The sequence below is a fragment of the Ictalurus furcatus genome, chromosome 7 (assembly GCF_023375685.1).
Source record: "Ictalurus furcatus strain D&B chromosome 7, Billie_1.0, whole genome shotgun sequence".
Lineage (NCBI taxonomy): Eukaryota > Metazoa > Chordata > Actinopteri > Siluriformes > Ictaluridae > Ictalurus > Ictalurus furcatus.
The window spans coordinates 19774053-19789479 of NC_071261.1; the positions used below are offsets into that span (position 1 = coordinate 19774053).

At 38.1% G+C, this 15427-nt stretch overlaps 1 protein-coding gene across 1 annotated transcript; it reads right to left on the bottom strand.

Moving 5' to 3' along the window:
- Positions 1 to 436: 436 nt before the first annotated feature.
- On the bottom strand, positions 437 to 15360 carry si:dkey-9k7.3 (circularly permutated Ras protein 1). Its single transcript, XM_053629193.1, has 20 exons — positions 14984 to 15360; positions 14092 to 14149; positions 13722 to 13808; positions 13084 to 13176; positions 12854 to 12940; positions 12594 to 12691; positions 12236 to 12436; positions 12026 to 12076; positions 11404 to 11493; positions 10655 to 10806; positions 8996 to 9077; positions 7335 to 7447; positions 7092 to 7176; positions 4846 to 4952; positions 4447 to 4556; positions 4084 to 4195; positions 3856 to 3996; positions 2626 to 2719; positions 1065 to 1112; positions 437 to 964 (listed from the first exon to the last, which is right to left on the bottom strand). Exons 2-20 carry the CDS (start codon positions 14147 to 14149, stop codon positions 869 to 871), a joined length of 1905 nt encoding a protein of 634 aa, XP_053485168.1. The 5' UTR covers positions 14984 to 15360; the 3' UTR covers positions 437 to 868.
- Between the last annotated feature and the right edge of the window lie 67 nt (positions 15361 to 15427).

The window sequence follows — 15427 nt, forward strand, 5'->3', positions numbered from 1 at the left end:
TTGCAGAGTACACTATGGCCAAAGTTTTGTGGACACCTGACCATCACACCCATATGTGCTTTTTGAAAGATCTTATTCCAAGTTTAGACCTTGCTTTGTGCTCAGAGGTAAATGTCTGAGCCCCTAAGTTCCAGTGATGGGAAATCTTAAAGCTGCATCATACAAAGACATTCTATACAATTGCGTGCTTCCAACTTGTGGTAACAGAAGGGGAGGCTCACTTATGGATATGATGGTCAGGTGTCCACATACTTTTGGCCATATTAGTATGTAAAAGACACAGGGAGAAGATGAATAACTCTACACAGACAGTAACCTCAGGATCAAACTCTGGAGCTGTGAGGTGCCAACAATACCCACTGAGCCACCATGTTGTCCATTCAGGTCATCTAAATACTTACAAAAGAACCTGTGGGCTGCAGAAAAATCCAGGTCAGTCAGTGAATTAGGATTTATTGAAATATGACTTCATGAAAAAATAAATGAAAAGTTCTTACTGAAATACTGATTGCTTCAGAAAGCCACCATTATACTAAACCAAAACAATTTTGCCCAAACTTGGACTATCTGATAGACCTTTAAACGATCTTACTAATAAGAGCATATGACATAATGAGGACGTGTCTGCATTATGTCCTTGTCCAGATACTGTAATGAGAAAAACATTGCATTTTATTAGAACCTTTAGATAAATACAGTTGCCTTTAGTCTCCATAATTTAGTTACTGGTGTTAACAGGGATTACCACCCACTGACCAGCAGCATATGAGATAAAATATTCCATTACTGATGCACAGTTTAGACTGTTTTGTGGTCTGCTGTTAGTCATGTTAGTCACAACTGTTCTGACAATAAGTCCACCTTCTGCTCAACTTTCTAGTATAGCTGCTTTCTCCTCCCTCTGGCCCACACTTGTCACCCTCTTCATCTGGTACACCACTTTTGCTGCCTCATCTGACAAACCCTGAAAGAAAGAAAATCTGCTGAGTCAAACAGCAGTGGATGTGAAAGACAGAATGAAAAAGACAGATACAGACAGTAGTATTTAACCTTCCAGAACGTACTGTGGAAAGTGTTTGTCCTTTGCAAACGGTGGTGCTGCCTGTGTTGCCCTGAAGAAAGTCAAATAGAGGAAGGCTCACAAATACTGCTTCCATGACCTGAGAGCAATGCATCACAGATTTCCATCGCATGTGCATGAGCAAATAGTCACAGACAAATGCTACTTAGGCCTTGGGAACATTTGTGTATAGCTAGGTGTATGCGGGGTACGCGTTTACGTATACAATAAGATGTATGTGATAAACACCTGTAGCAGTGGAAATCTGTGCAATGACACAAGATTTTTTTTCATTTATTGGAAATTCAGTAATAAAATAATGTTTGATATATACTCAGCAAAAAATGAAATGTCCCTATTTCAGGAGACTGTATTTGAAAGATAATTTTGTAAAATCTAAATAAGCTTTACAGATCTTTATTGGAAAGGGTTTAAACAATGTTTTTCATGCTTGTTCAACGAACCATAAACAATTATTGCACATGTACCTGTGGGACAGTCCTTAAAACACAAATAGTTTACAGGTGGTAGGCAAGTAAGGTCACAGTTACAATAATTTAGGATACTAAAGAGACCTTTCTACTGACTCTGAAAAACACCAGAAGAAAGATGCCTAGGGTTCCTGCTCACCTGCGTGAACATGCTATAGGCCTGCTGGATGAGGCAACTTGTGAAGCTCTGGTGAACTCCATGCCCAAGAGGGTTAAGGCAGTGCTGGAAAATAATGGTGGCCACACAAAATATTGACGCTTTGGGCCCAATTTGGACATTTTCACTTAGGGGTGTACTCACTTTTGTTGCCAGCGGTTTAGACATTAATGGCTGTGTATTGAGTTATTTTGAGGGGACAGCAAATTTGCACTGTTATACAAGCTGTACACTCACTACTTTACATTGTAGCAAAGTGTCATTTCTTCAGTGTTGTCACATTAAAATATATAATCAAATATTTACAAAAATGTGAGGGGTGTACTCACTTTTGTGAGATACTGTACATTGGTAGAAGAGTGGGGTAACATCTCACAGCAAGAACTGACAAATCTGGTGCAGTCCATGAGGATGAGGTGCACTATAGTACTTAAAGCAGCTGGAGGACACCAGATATTGACTGCTACTTTTAATATTCACCCCCCTTTGTTCAGGGACTCATTATTCCATTTCTGTTCGTCAAATGTCTGTGCAACTTGTTCAGTTTATGTCTCAGTTGTTGAATCATTTTATGTTAATACAAATATTTAAGAAATTTGCTGGAAATAAAAGCAGTTGAATGTGAGAGGACATTTCTTTTTTTTGCTGAGTATATATTACAGTTCATGTTTTGTGTATTTATTGTCCTATATATTTATTGTTCTGCACATATTGTTCTGTGTATTTATTGTCTTGCACTCGTCTCACACTGTTGTGTATTTGCACTTTTTTTGCATGTAGTCTTGTGTACTGTTATGTGTTACACCAAGGTCCTGGTACAATAATTCCAAAGTATACAAGATATATAGGAATGACTATAAAAATCCATTTGACTTGACTTATAAAGTGCAATTGGTTAAGAGGGCCTGTGTTCTGACCTGTGTAGCTGGGTTCAGGTCCTCACAGATCATACTCATGGTACTGATCCAGTTTCCATAGATACTCTCTTCTTTAGGACTTGGCTTCTGTTCACTGTTCAACACATTGAATGAGTGTTTCAAAATGTATACTCAAGTTAAACACACAATCTTATATATAAAGTGCCCTCCACTAATATTGGCACCCTTGGTAAATATGAGCAAAGAAGTCTGTGAAAAATTGTCTTTATTGTTTAATCTTTTGATCTCCAAAACTACAATCCGAAGTCATTTACATCACCACAAGTTGTTTGGAAGGGTTTCAAGAAAAAAGCCTCTACTCTCATCCAAAAACAAACTCAAGCATCTTCAGTTTACCAGACACTACTGTAACTTCAAATGGGATCGGGTTCTATGGCCAGATGAAACCAAAATAGAGCTTTTTGGCAATAAACACCAGAAGTGGTTTTGGCACACACAGAGAGGTAGCCATATGGAAAAGTACCTCATACCCACGGTTAAATATGGTGATGGCTCTTTAATGTTTTGGGGCTGTTTTTCTGCCAGAAGACCTGGACATTTTGTTAGGATACATGACATCATGGACTCTATAAAATATCAACAGATATTAAATGAAAACCTGACTGCCTCTGCCAGAAAACTTGAAATGGGCCATGGTTGGATCTTCCAGCAGGAAAATGATCCAAAACATACATCAAAATCAACACAATTTTTTTTTTACTAACCACAAAATCAAGGTCATGCCAAGGCCATCCCAGTCCCCTGACTAGAAACCCATAGAAAACCTGTGTGGTGAACTGAAGAGGAGAGTCCACCAGTGTGGACCTTGAAATTTGAAGGATTTGGAAAGATTCTGTACCAAGGAATGGTCTCAGATCCCTTGCTATGTATTCTCCAAACTCATCAGGCATTATTGGAGAAGACTCAGAGCTGTTATCTTGGCAAAGGAAGGTAGAACAAAGTGTTAACTAAAAGGGTGCCAATAATTGTTGCACACCTCTATTTAACAAAGATTTTTTTTGGATAAACCTGTGTTTTGTTTGCAATCATTTGATATCCATGAGAGCAAAGTATTTTGTGAATTTTTTTTAACAAAAGATCAAAAGGTTAAACAATAAAGACACATTTTCACAGCCTTCTTTTCTCAAATTTATCAAGGATACCAATATTAGTTGAGGGCACTGTACATACAATGACACACTTTCAGCACAGCCCCCCCCACAAACATACCTGATGTCTTTGAGGAGGTGCTGCTGTGCTTTGAGTTGACGTTGAGCCTCCTGGACCCTGCCCTCCATGGTGAGTCTGGCACATAGCTGGGCACAGTGAACGCCCAGCACAGCCATGTTCAGGCTCCCTGCCCACACCCAACTATAGACAGAGCAACTGTGAGTATTCTGCCTTAACTAACTGGATTAATTTCTTACAATGTTTGTGTATTTCTGTGTGCAGTGGTACCTGCTGGTGGTCACACGTTTCTGCTGAGTGATGACTCTAGTTACTTTCTTCAAATCTCGAGTTTTGAATGACAGTTGCAGCTGGAAGGGAACTCTGTCTCTTCTCTGAAAACCTGTGCAAAATATGACAATCTGATATTTTAGCACTATGTATGCATTAACTACTTATTTCATACTTATATTCTTTAATAAATTGTAATGAGTGTAAAAAAATAAAGCTGCTAGGCTGCTGTAATAAAATAAAATAAATATATACAGCTAAATAAAATTAAAGACACTGGTTTACAGAATGGCAATCAAACTTTTTAAGAATTCTGTGAACCTAATCTGTTTACACTCGAAAGAAGATTTTCTCTTCACTTACTCTCAGCTCTGTCTGGTTTGACAGCAAACTGGAACGTGATCTCCATTCCACTTGTTACATTTCCAATCTCTCTAATCAGCCTGTGGTTGTCCTCCTCAAAAGGGTAATACCTGCACCAACAAAATGCCTAAACCCATTAGTTTAGGTGGAAGCACTTCACAGAATCATAGTGTACAGAAACAGAAAGAATACAAGATTGAAAACTCTACTGAATTTTTTTTTTTTTTTAAAAAGCATCCTGTTGAAAGCAATTTAGTTTTAGTTTCAATTCCTCACTTTCTATCAACTGTTCATTTAATAACAAAACACAAATACTGTTTATGATCCAACCTACAAATAAAGTATTATTAACTTTTAAGTTACAATGAGAAGCTTCTTCTGGGAGTATCTGATACTCACACGCCATTAGGTGCAAGCAGGGTTGCCTCAACATTAGTTGCTAAGATATTGTCAGCCAGTGCAGTCTGAATTTCTGATCCAACTGTGCAAATGTTGACCCTATTGATCTAGAAAGAGAGAAGAGTGCACATATGCAACCATATCACTGTTCTGATTTATATCATGTTTGAGTGGGTAGAAGAGCATGAAGAATAATAATCAAATTCAAGAAGTTTATACCTAATGAAGTTACAGTTTAAAGGACCAGTCATCAAATATTAAAATAAAGAGCAGACAATAGTACAAGTATATAGAGTGCCCTCCACTAATATTGCCACCCTTGGTAAAAATGAGCAAAGAAGGCTGTGAAAAATTGTCTTTATTGTTTAAACTTTTGATCTTTTGTTCAAAAAAGTCACAAAAATACTCTGCTGTCATGGATATCAAACAAATGCAAACACAACACAGGTTTATCCAAATAAAATATCTTTGTTAAATATGGGTGTGCAACAATTACTGGCACCCTTTTAGTCAATACTTTGTGCTATCTCCCTTTGCCAAGATAACAGCTCTGAGTCAACCTCGTGTGTATCAGTGATGGAGACAAGTGGAAGATTGCTTTTATGTCAGTGTCTGATTAATGATGTGCTACAGATGTTGGGGAGTATGTCATAGCCTACATCAGTGATATATTGACATACTCCCCAGACAAGACCAGTCACATCCAGCATGTCTAGAGGGTACTGTTGCAACTCCTCAAATGCCAGTTCTATGTAAAAGGACAAAGGTGTGAGTTACATGTGCACAAGGTGGCTTTCCTAGGCTACATTATACAACCAGAGGGGGTGCTTATAGACCATGACAAGATCTGAGCAGTAACAAACTGTCCAGTACCCACCACAGTTAAAGAGTTACAAAGTTTTTTGGGCTTCATATGAGGCTTCAGCAGTATAGTGCCATCAGAAACTGGTGTCAGGGCCATCCTCTCACAGTGGTCAGAATAAAAGCCCAAGCTCCACCTGTGAAACTTGCCCTTGCAGAATCATGTCACTGGCTGGAGGGGGCACTCTATCCATTCACAATTTACACAGATCACAAGAACTTAGAATATATCAAGTCAGCCAGGCACTCTGGGCATTGTTTTTTGCCCACTTCGATTTCACCTTCTCCTATCGACCAGGATAAAAGAACACCAAAGTAGGCTCCCTCTCCTACATGTATCCAGTGCCTCCTCGAGAAGATTCTGAGGAGTGCATCTTACCAGAATTATGTTTTATAGGAACATTCACCTGGGGCATTGACAAAGAGATGGAAGGTGTTCCAGAAGTGAGGATCCCCACTCAGTGCCTAGTGGGGGAAAAATTTGTGCCCTCTTTGGCCATGGGACACCCTAGCACTCACGAAACACACCAATTACTGCAAGGCAAATAGTGGTAGATACAGATGTTCCAAGATATTCACCGATTCATCTCATCCTGCTCTATCTGTATAAAAGCCAAAGTATCATGCACACTATCAGCAAGAAAGCTCCTCCTGCTACATACAACCCAAGACCATGGTCACACCTAGCCATAGACTTCATAACCGACCTTCCCCCATCACAGAACAAAACAGTTATCATGGTGATCGTGGACCGGTTTTCCAAGTCCCTATGTCTAATTCCTCTCCCCAAGGATGTCACTTACAAGCTGGAGCTACCACACAACAGCCACCTAACTCCCTCACTTCTCCTGCCTTAAACCAGTCACTCCCGGTCCGCTTGCAGAAGGCATTTCCCCCTCCATCCCCCCAGCACCCCTGGACATTGAAGGTGAGCCAGGTTACACCGTAAAGCAGATCCTTGACTTACTGAGCCAAGATGTTAAGCTGCAGTACCTGATAGAATTGGAGGGCTATGGTCTTGAGGAAAGGTGCTGGGTACCAGCCTATGATGTGCTTGATCCCCTACTGTGTCAAGAATTTCATGCATGCCACCCTAATTGTCCAGGAAGGGCAATTCAGAGGGGGGTCCTGTCCTGTCTACACTGGACTCATTATCCAACTACAGTTCCCAGAATATTGTTGTTTGCAACATTTAATAAAACATTGAACACCTGCACTTGCATCCGTACCTGCATTGTGACATACATGCATAGTCCACTTATTGCTTAGACATAGTTCACTCACCTTTTTTTAGGTTGACACTAGTTTCAGAGTCAGAGACAGAGGCTAGCTATAGAAGGCCTGACAGTAATATACTGAGTTATAATATAGTGTGTTAAACTTACCCTGCCTCCAGTGTGGTCAGCTAGTTTTCCCACCTCTGCCAAGCTGCAGTCCTCACCCTCAAATGTCATCACTGACACAATCACTCTGCACACAGCCCAATGGCATTTTGTTACTACTATAACTATTTAGCATTTACAAAACTGTTCTCCAAAGTAACTGGCTGGGCCCATTGGAGAACAATTACATTCAGAGTTGTAAATAATAATTGAAAATTTTGATTACAGAAGAGGTTTGTGGCTTACCCTTTTTCTGCTGCATGACTTGCTAACTGGTTGTAGAAATATACTGAAGCTGCAGACTCCTGTTCTAACTGGCCCAGGCCTATGTTGGCCTGTCCGTCTGTACAAATTATGACCTACAAGCAAAAATATAGAGCAGAACAGGACTTAAAGAAAGAAAACAAGCTTAAAGAAAGCTAAGCTAGAAATGAAATGAAGTTTTTCCTTTACCAAACATGTATAGACAAAGAGCCAAGAAATGTTTAAAGTTACATGTGCTTGTGTGACAATGCTAATGTTACTGACAAGAATGGAAGCTTTTTAAATCAGTTTAGCATTAGGCAAATTTCACACTTAATTCATCACATTCCTGAGCAGATATCTTTTGTTTCAGTAAGATAATTTGTAGACAAATAGATTCAATAAAAACATGTATAAATTACAGTGCTGTGAAAAAGTATTTGAAGTATCTGATTTAATCTGTTTTTGTGTGTATCTCATACTAAATAGTTTTTTTTACGTCTTCAAATGAAATACAACATAAAACAAAGGCAACATGTACAAACCCACAATACAGTTTTTATTAATTAATTTTTTTATTGAAGCAAAAAAAAAAATAAAGGTATTCAACCCCAATAAGTCATGTGAAAAAGTAATTGCCCCCTTAAACTTAAAATCTGGTTGTGCCACCTTTAGCAGCAATAACTGCAACCAAATACTTCCGATAACTGGAGATCACTTACTTTCACTTCCTTTTCAACTGTCTTTCACGTACTTCTAGGACTAGGATTTACTCCTATGCTTTGGATCATTGTCCTGCTGCATAATCCAGCTGCGTTTGAGTTTCAACTTATGTACTGAAAACCAGACATTCTCCTTTAGGATTTTGCTACAGCATTCAGTCCACAGACATTCTCCCAAAAGATTTGAGGATCATCAAGGTGCGTTTTGGCAAAATTCAGATGAGTCTTAATGTTCTTCTGGGTTAGAAATGGTTTTCGCCTCACCACTCTTCCATGGATGCTATTTTTGCCCAATGTCTTTCTGATAGCAGAGTCATGAACAATGACTTTTATTGATGCAAGAGAGGCCTGTAGGTCCTTTGATGTTGTCCATGGGTCTTTATTGATTTCCTGGATGAGTAGTTGCTGTGCTCTTGTAGGTATTTTGGAAGGTCAGAAGGTTGGCTGTCACTGTGGTCCTTTGGAGTCCCAGAGCCTTTGAAATAGCTTTGTAACCCTTCCGAGACTGATGTATTTCAATCACCTTCTTCTTCATCATTTCTGGATTTTGTTTTAAATTTTGGCATAGTGTGTTACTGGGTAAGACCTTTAAACCAACTTCATGCTGTTGATAAATAACTATCATTTAAAAACTGTATTGTGTGTTTAATCAAGTTGCCTTTGTTTTATCTTGTATTTTATTCGAAAATCTAAACCTATTTAGTATGAGATATACACAAAACAGAAGAAATCAGATACTTTTTGACAGCACTGTATAAGTTAAGCAACTTTCTCTAATATAGAAAATTCTACCTCACCTCCTACCTGAGTCTTTCTTTTGTCAGGGTGATACAAAAGAGAGCAACCTTCACTAACTACGTGTGACATAAGTGTATTATTGGTTGTCTTTTTCTTTCAATATGGCAAAATTATTGGCAATATTAATACAGACTGAAAGCTCACCTTTGAACCTGCAAACTGAGAGGCCATAGCAACAGAGATAAGTGCTGCAGGACCTAGTGCTGTGGCTCCATGCTCTCTTAATCTGGAATAACATAAATAAAGATAGAGATTTTTTTTTTTTATAGATGTTGTAAAGATGTGTACAGAGAATTAGACACAGTGAGCTTGTCACTAACAATGTGAATCTCAAAATTACTAAACCTGTTACAATGTTGCTATTCAGGAAACATCCAATCACCCTTCATTCTTTCAGTTAAAGACACTGCTGTTGGCTGTACATGCATTTATGCAAAGTTGTTTATTTATTAATAATATCAAGGACATTTGTATGCACACTGAAATGCTTGTGGGGACGCTCAGGCAAATTGCCAACATGTAACATTACAAGGCACAAAATGTACAAAACTCAAGAGCAGAAAATATCAAATACTATCTGATAAACAAACATTATAAAATAAAGTACAGTACATTCTAAAATACAAATACAGTATTGGATGCAGAAGACGTTAGAATGGGTGGAGTAACAAATTTTATAGTATTAAGGGACTAAGGGATTTATAGTAACTGTAGTAGTGCAAAAAGAAACGGAAACTATGTTTCTGTCCAACCAACTTCCTCCCTTACAAACTGCAGTCTAGCTGAAAAATTGGGGAACTTGTGGAAATTAGAAAAAAAATGTTCATGTCACATCATGAAAGGGTTCTAGTTTATCATTTTCAGGCACTCAGAATAGTTTATATGTAGAACCTTATAACAAATTATTTCTAGTAGACCTATCTTAGAAAACTAGAAAAACTAACTATCCAAATCATTTATGAGGACTTATTTTTCAAGAGAGTACTTCTTAAAACGAAGTATTGCTGTACAGAAATGTCAAACACTATGTCACAATATACATTTCTCAAATTATCATCCCTGAGCATGCAGCAGCCATTAAGACAATTTAAAAATAAAACTAAGACATTCTATATCCACAGACAATTTATACAAAGGCATGATTCATTGTGTAAAACCATATCACATAAAGCCGAGATTCTCAAACGAAGTGAAAGCACTCTCTACGATGAAATCTATGATCAAAGGAAGTAACCAAAACTGCAGCAAGACAGCAGGTAGCATCCAAATGCAATGCCAACAGAGCCGCAACCACCACAAGTATCCTTGACGCTAACCCTTACAGTTAAGTAGCATGGCAAGATATTTGGCTACTTGATAAAATGTTAAAAATGATCAGAACATCTACTCATGCCAACTGATTAAAAGCCTGTCGTAGTGTTTTTCTTCTCACTACTGTAGACTGAGCACAGCTAACTCTCCCTCTCTCTCTCTCTCTCTCTCTCTCTCACACACACTCACACACACACACACACACACACACACAGTGTTCACTAGGTTGGCTTTCTTCTTTCCCTAGTAATGGTAGGCACTCAGCATTATTCAATTATTCTCCTAACATATTCTTGCACATGAAACAGCAAAGCACTTCGTGTGCCTAGTACTGTAATTCTCTGTGAATAACAGGGTTTTTTTTTGCCCACTTTTGACTTGCAATAGAAAATAACATCATTCTGACTCTGATGGGCTGATAGAAACAGATGTAGAAAGAATAAGAAGGTGAATGAGTAAAATTCTATGAAAAATGTATAGACATCTACTCACTCTTTGACTCTTTGGGTGAGGCACTGGAAGGTCTCAGCAATGCAATGTGGCGTGGTGTACTTCTCTCCCTGCTCTCTTACATGATCATAGTCTACCAGAGCCCAGTCTCGCAGACTCAGAGGAACGCCTGTACCGTCGCCGTACACTGTCACCTAACAACACAAATCCACACAGTATTGACTTATCATTCATAAACATTTGCAGGGATTTCAATGGCAATGGTATCAATATTGATGACACTGATCTGAGGACAGCTCTGCCTTGGGTGGAAGAAATAGGATATGCTGGAGTAAATATCAGAGTAGATATTAAATGATGTGCTATGGAATGAGTTTAGGGGGTTAGGAATAGTCTAGATGAGGAATGACAAATATATTATTGTATTTAATTATTATAATGATGGATGATAATGTTATTAATTTTATTGCTTTTGTAATTAACAAACATGTTGCAACACAAAGTGAAATTCCCATGCCTATCTGATGTAAAATAGTCAAAATGTTTCTTTCCTTCTGACAGATGTGTGCAGTCCAGCTGCATGATAACGAAATTTCAGTAATTTTTTTTTTTAATTGCATCCTACATTCCTACAAAGCATCTTATGTGCCCCTCCCTTACACCAATCATGTGTGTATAGAGGCCTGTTGCTTACACAGCTAACCAAACATTGTTTTAATAGAAGAATAGTGTATTGTGCTGACTTTATCTCTCTCTCTCTCTCTCTCTCTCTCTCTCTCTTGTTTCTTTACCTCATCATTAAAAGTGACCAGTGCTACTCGACGGTGTGGTGATGATTTTAGCAGTGAGGACAGTGCCAACTGTAGGGCCTCTTGGACACCCTATAAACAAAACAAAGAAATGGTCAAATATCCATCTGCATGTAATATACAAAAAGAATTACAGGAGCACTGATATTCAGCAAATGGCAACAACAATTAACTTCATTAATTCTTTCAACTTCAGTAACCTGGTCAGGGTCACGGTGGATCTAGAGCGCAAGGTGCAAGGCATGAGTACAACATGGAGAGGATTCTAATCGATGACAGGTCATTATACTCACATTCAAACAACTAGGGGCAATTTAGAGTAGCCCAAACACCTAATGGTATGTTTTTCATAGGTGCTTGGAAACCAGACAAGCCAGTGGGAACCCACAAGGACATAGGGAGAACATGTGAAACTCAACACATACAGTGTCACCCAAACTTTAACAACTCCAGGGTGAAAACTAGACTGGAGAATACAGATATCGGCTTCACTTCTCCAATCCACTGACATACTCTGGAGACATTTCATATCGGGATATACTGGTAGTCAGTGGTAATATTGACAGTTTTGTTTGGAAAATGTGCCTATAGAGTTACTATTCACCTGTAATCGTGATATATAGGTGGGTGATCTCATGCTGTTACCAGGAGACACCTGGGAGAGTGACAGATTGAGAAATAGAGATGTAAAAGAGGTAAAAATGTTGAGCCAATGTATAAAGAGATAAAAACAAAATCAGTTTCCTAGAAAGAGAAGGCACAATAAACACTGGATGGACGTAGGGGAAAGCTTTTAGACTAGAAGAAGAGTAACCTCTGATGTGACGCTCATGCTACCGGAAATGTCGACACAGAAGACCACCAGCATGTCCTCTAGGTTCACATAGTCTGTGTCTATCTCCTCATCTACATAGAGCACATCTCTGCCTGGCGGTGTCCACAGCGGAGAACGGCCCATTTTTAACTCATTCTGAGAGAGGACATTCTGATTACCGCAAAACTCACAAGACCATGTCTATAGAGAGAGTCAGAGAGAGTCAAAGGGAGTCAGAGGGAGAGTGGGAGAGAGAGAGAGAGAGAGAGAGAGAGAGAGAGTATTATACCGAGAATTATTTAAACTTCAAACAATACACACAATAAATCTTCAAAATGTTGATTTGGTAGCTACTTACTGATGTATTTGGGCTGGTTTGTGAGTTGCTCACAGAGGACATGATGGCTCTACATTTCCCACAGTGCACTGGTTTCTGAATGCTCTGTATACTGGATGCTGAGCAAATGTCACTAATATTAGTTAATTAAGTAGAAAATGCTGCTCATTTATTAACGGTTTTCTGGGTACAAATGCACATTGATAGTGCATATTAGTCCAAGACTAAGTATATTCTAAGCCTAACACACAGCTGCACATGTATAACCATTAAGCACTCACCTTTGTTTATGTCCACAAGACTCCCTACCTTGAGTAACACCACATTGACATTGGCTTTAATACTGGCCTGTCCTTTACCCTCCAATCCTTAGAGTGAAATAGAAGATCCACATATACATTACTTATAAAAAACTTATAGCAAGTAACTGCTTAACCCACAATATTAATTACCAAATAATATATGTTGCATGTATCAAAACTGTGAAATGTGTGTGGGGGTGTTTCCTCACCCCGAGGTGGTATTGGAGGTGGCATTGAAATGGGTCGTGTCTGTTTCTTTGTTGAGCGACGAGGAGGTACAGGTGGTGGTGTTAAAGGAGGGTCTGTAGACAAAACAGACATTTTAAAACCTAAAATCCCTTAAAAATACTCTCAACATTAACACATAATTAGAAAATGTCATGTTTCCGCTAACTGGATATTTTCTTCTCTGATCACCCACTTTCTGGAAAGTCTTTCATTACATCTTGTTCCTACACCCACAACAGGAAGTGAAAGTTTTTTTTTATACTTGAACTTATCAAATTTGCAATGAAAGCATTTTTAACATGACATTTAAAAAAAACACTGCAGAGGACTGAGCAGAGTGGGGATGGTGAAATTACTGACAAAGTAATAAAGGTGCAGGTAGCAAATAAGAACATAAGCACATATGTGATCAAAAAACATTTCTATAAAAAAATATTTATTTTTTCCCCTAATATGTTACATTTCTACTACTACTAAAACTAGTAGAAAGTAAAACTTGAGAAAACATTGCACGCATTTCTTACTATTTTCTTTTTAATACACCACCCGACAGAAATAACGACACAAAAAGGGCAAAGAAAAAAGTCCATATGTAGCACTGAAGATGCCAGTAACTCACTAGGTTTTGGAATGACAGCAATGCGGTTATCATAAGGATGCTCTGATTCTTTTCTGGACAATCCACAGGGCAGCGTGGTGAAAAGACCTGAGAGACACAGTGAGACAATGAAAGATCAGGAAAAAATAGATTAGACATATTGGGCACAATAAATGTTTGATTTGTTAATTATTTCCTTTCACAGAGCAAATGTTCATTTCAATTATGACTATAACTGATACAACTGAATATTTACTTTTTCAGTGACTGTCATTTATGCATTTAAGCAATATTTTGCTACAAAATAACACCTATTCATTGGAATGTAAAAAAAAAAAAAAGATTTACAACATGATCTAATTTAGTGTTGAATAGTATTCCAAGGTCTTACCTTCTGCTAGACTCTCAGGCCTCCAGTTACAGACAACATGACTACAGGCAAACTCCATCTGAAAGGAAAAGCAGAGGAACAGGGAGATCAATAATGTTCCAGTATTGTTCTAGTATTTCCCCAGACTTATCATACCTGGATGGAACAGTGTATGTATCCTCTTTTATTTTTATATTTCTATGTTGCATGTCTTATCACACACTTAGCTTCTGGTCTGTGATTCAGATTTAGGAAAAGAAAGGCAACGATGTCTCTGCATATCGAGAGTAGCAGTTTAGTTGACTTTCATCTGTAGGCATGCTCTCATTTCCTGCTTGGTTCTGCAGCACTACTCTCATAAGCTATCTTTTGAATTTCCTTTACATAGTAATCTGTTAACGTTTAAGTAACTAGACTTTCCCGATGATATGAATGTGAACTATTACCTTCTTGGATAGCTTTAAAAACTAGTCAGCATTTTTTTTACACTTTAAATAAAAATATTTAAAACATAATCAGGAAACCTAGAACTAGATGCAAACAGCCATTAAGCAGACTCTCCCATTTGTTTTTGTATTTTTACACAAATTTATACACGAATCTACAAAAATGAAGCATGTTGGGCAAAAATATTTATCTAATCATAGACAAAAATTATAAGTATATACATCACAAAAATACATCAAGCATATATTTGTCTGATATACAGCTCTCTGTAAATATACATTTATATACAAGTCTGTATTTTACTTTCCTGAGAGCCATTATATGATCTTAAATGAGATCAAAGTGCACCCAATCATATCAAACCCAACACGAGCCATCAATAACAAAAGGTTTCACCAATCATGATCTTCATGAGATAATAAGTAATGCTGCAATGTATAGATTAAAAGGCTGTTAAAGAATGTACCTTTATGCTGGTAGTTTTCAGGTCGGTATGTTACTCAGCATGTGCCACTCCTCACACTGCCTCCTCTGTGTGTGTGTGTGTGTGTGTGTGTGTGTGTACAAAGAAGCAGGAAGTAAGAAAATGATAAACAGAGTGAGAAAGTGCAAGAACCTGAGAAAGGCAAACATTTAAGTTAAAATTGAAACAGTATTTCTGATTCAAGGTCCCAGTAATCTGTATTCCATCTGTGAGCTTCACTTCCTGACTCTATATTTAAACTCACACTGAAGAACTGCACACACAGGTGTGAGAGTGTCTACAGCACTTCTTTCCCTTTGCGATCTCGAAGTGTCAACAGCTATGATATGATTGATTTGTTATGAAATCTTTATTTGTGCTACCAAATTTTATTTCATAACAGAATCCACAGTCTGAAAGACCTCCAGTGATGTCAGATATTCTTAG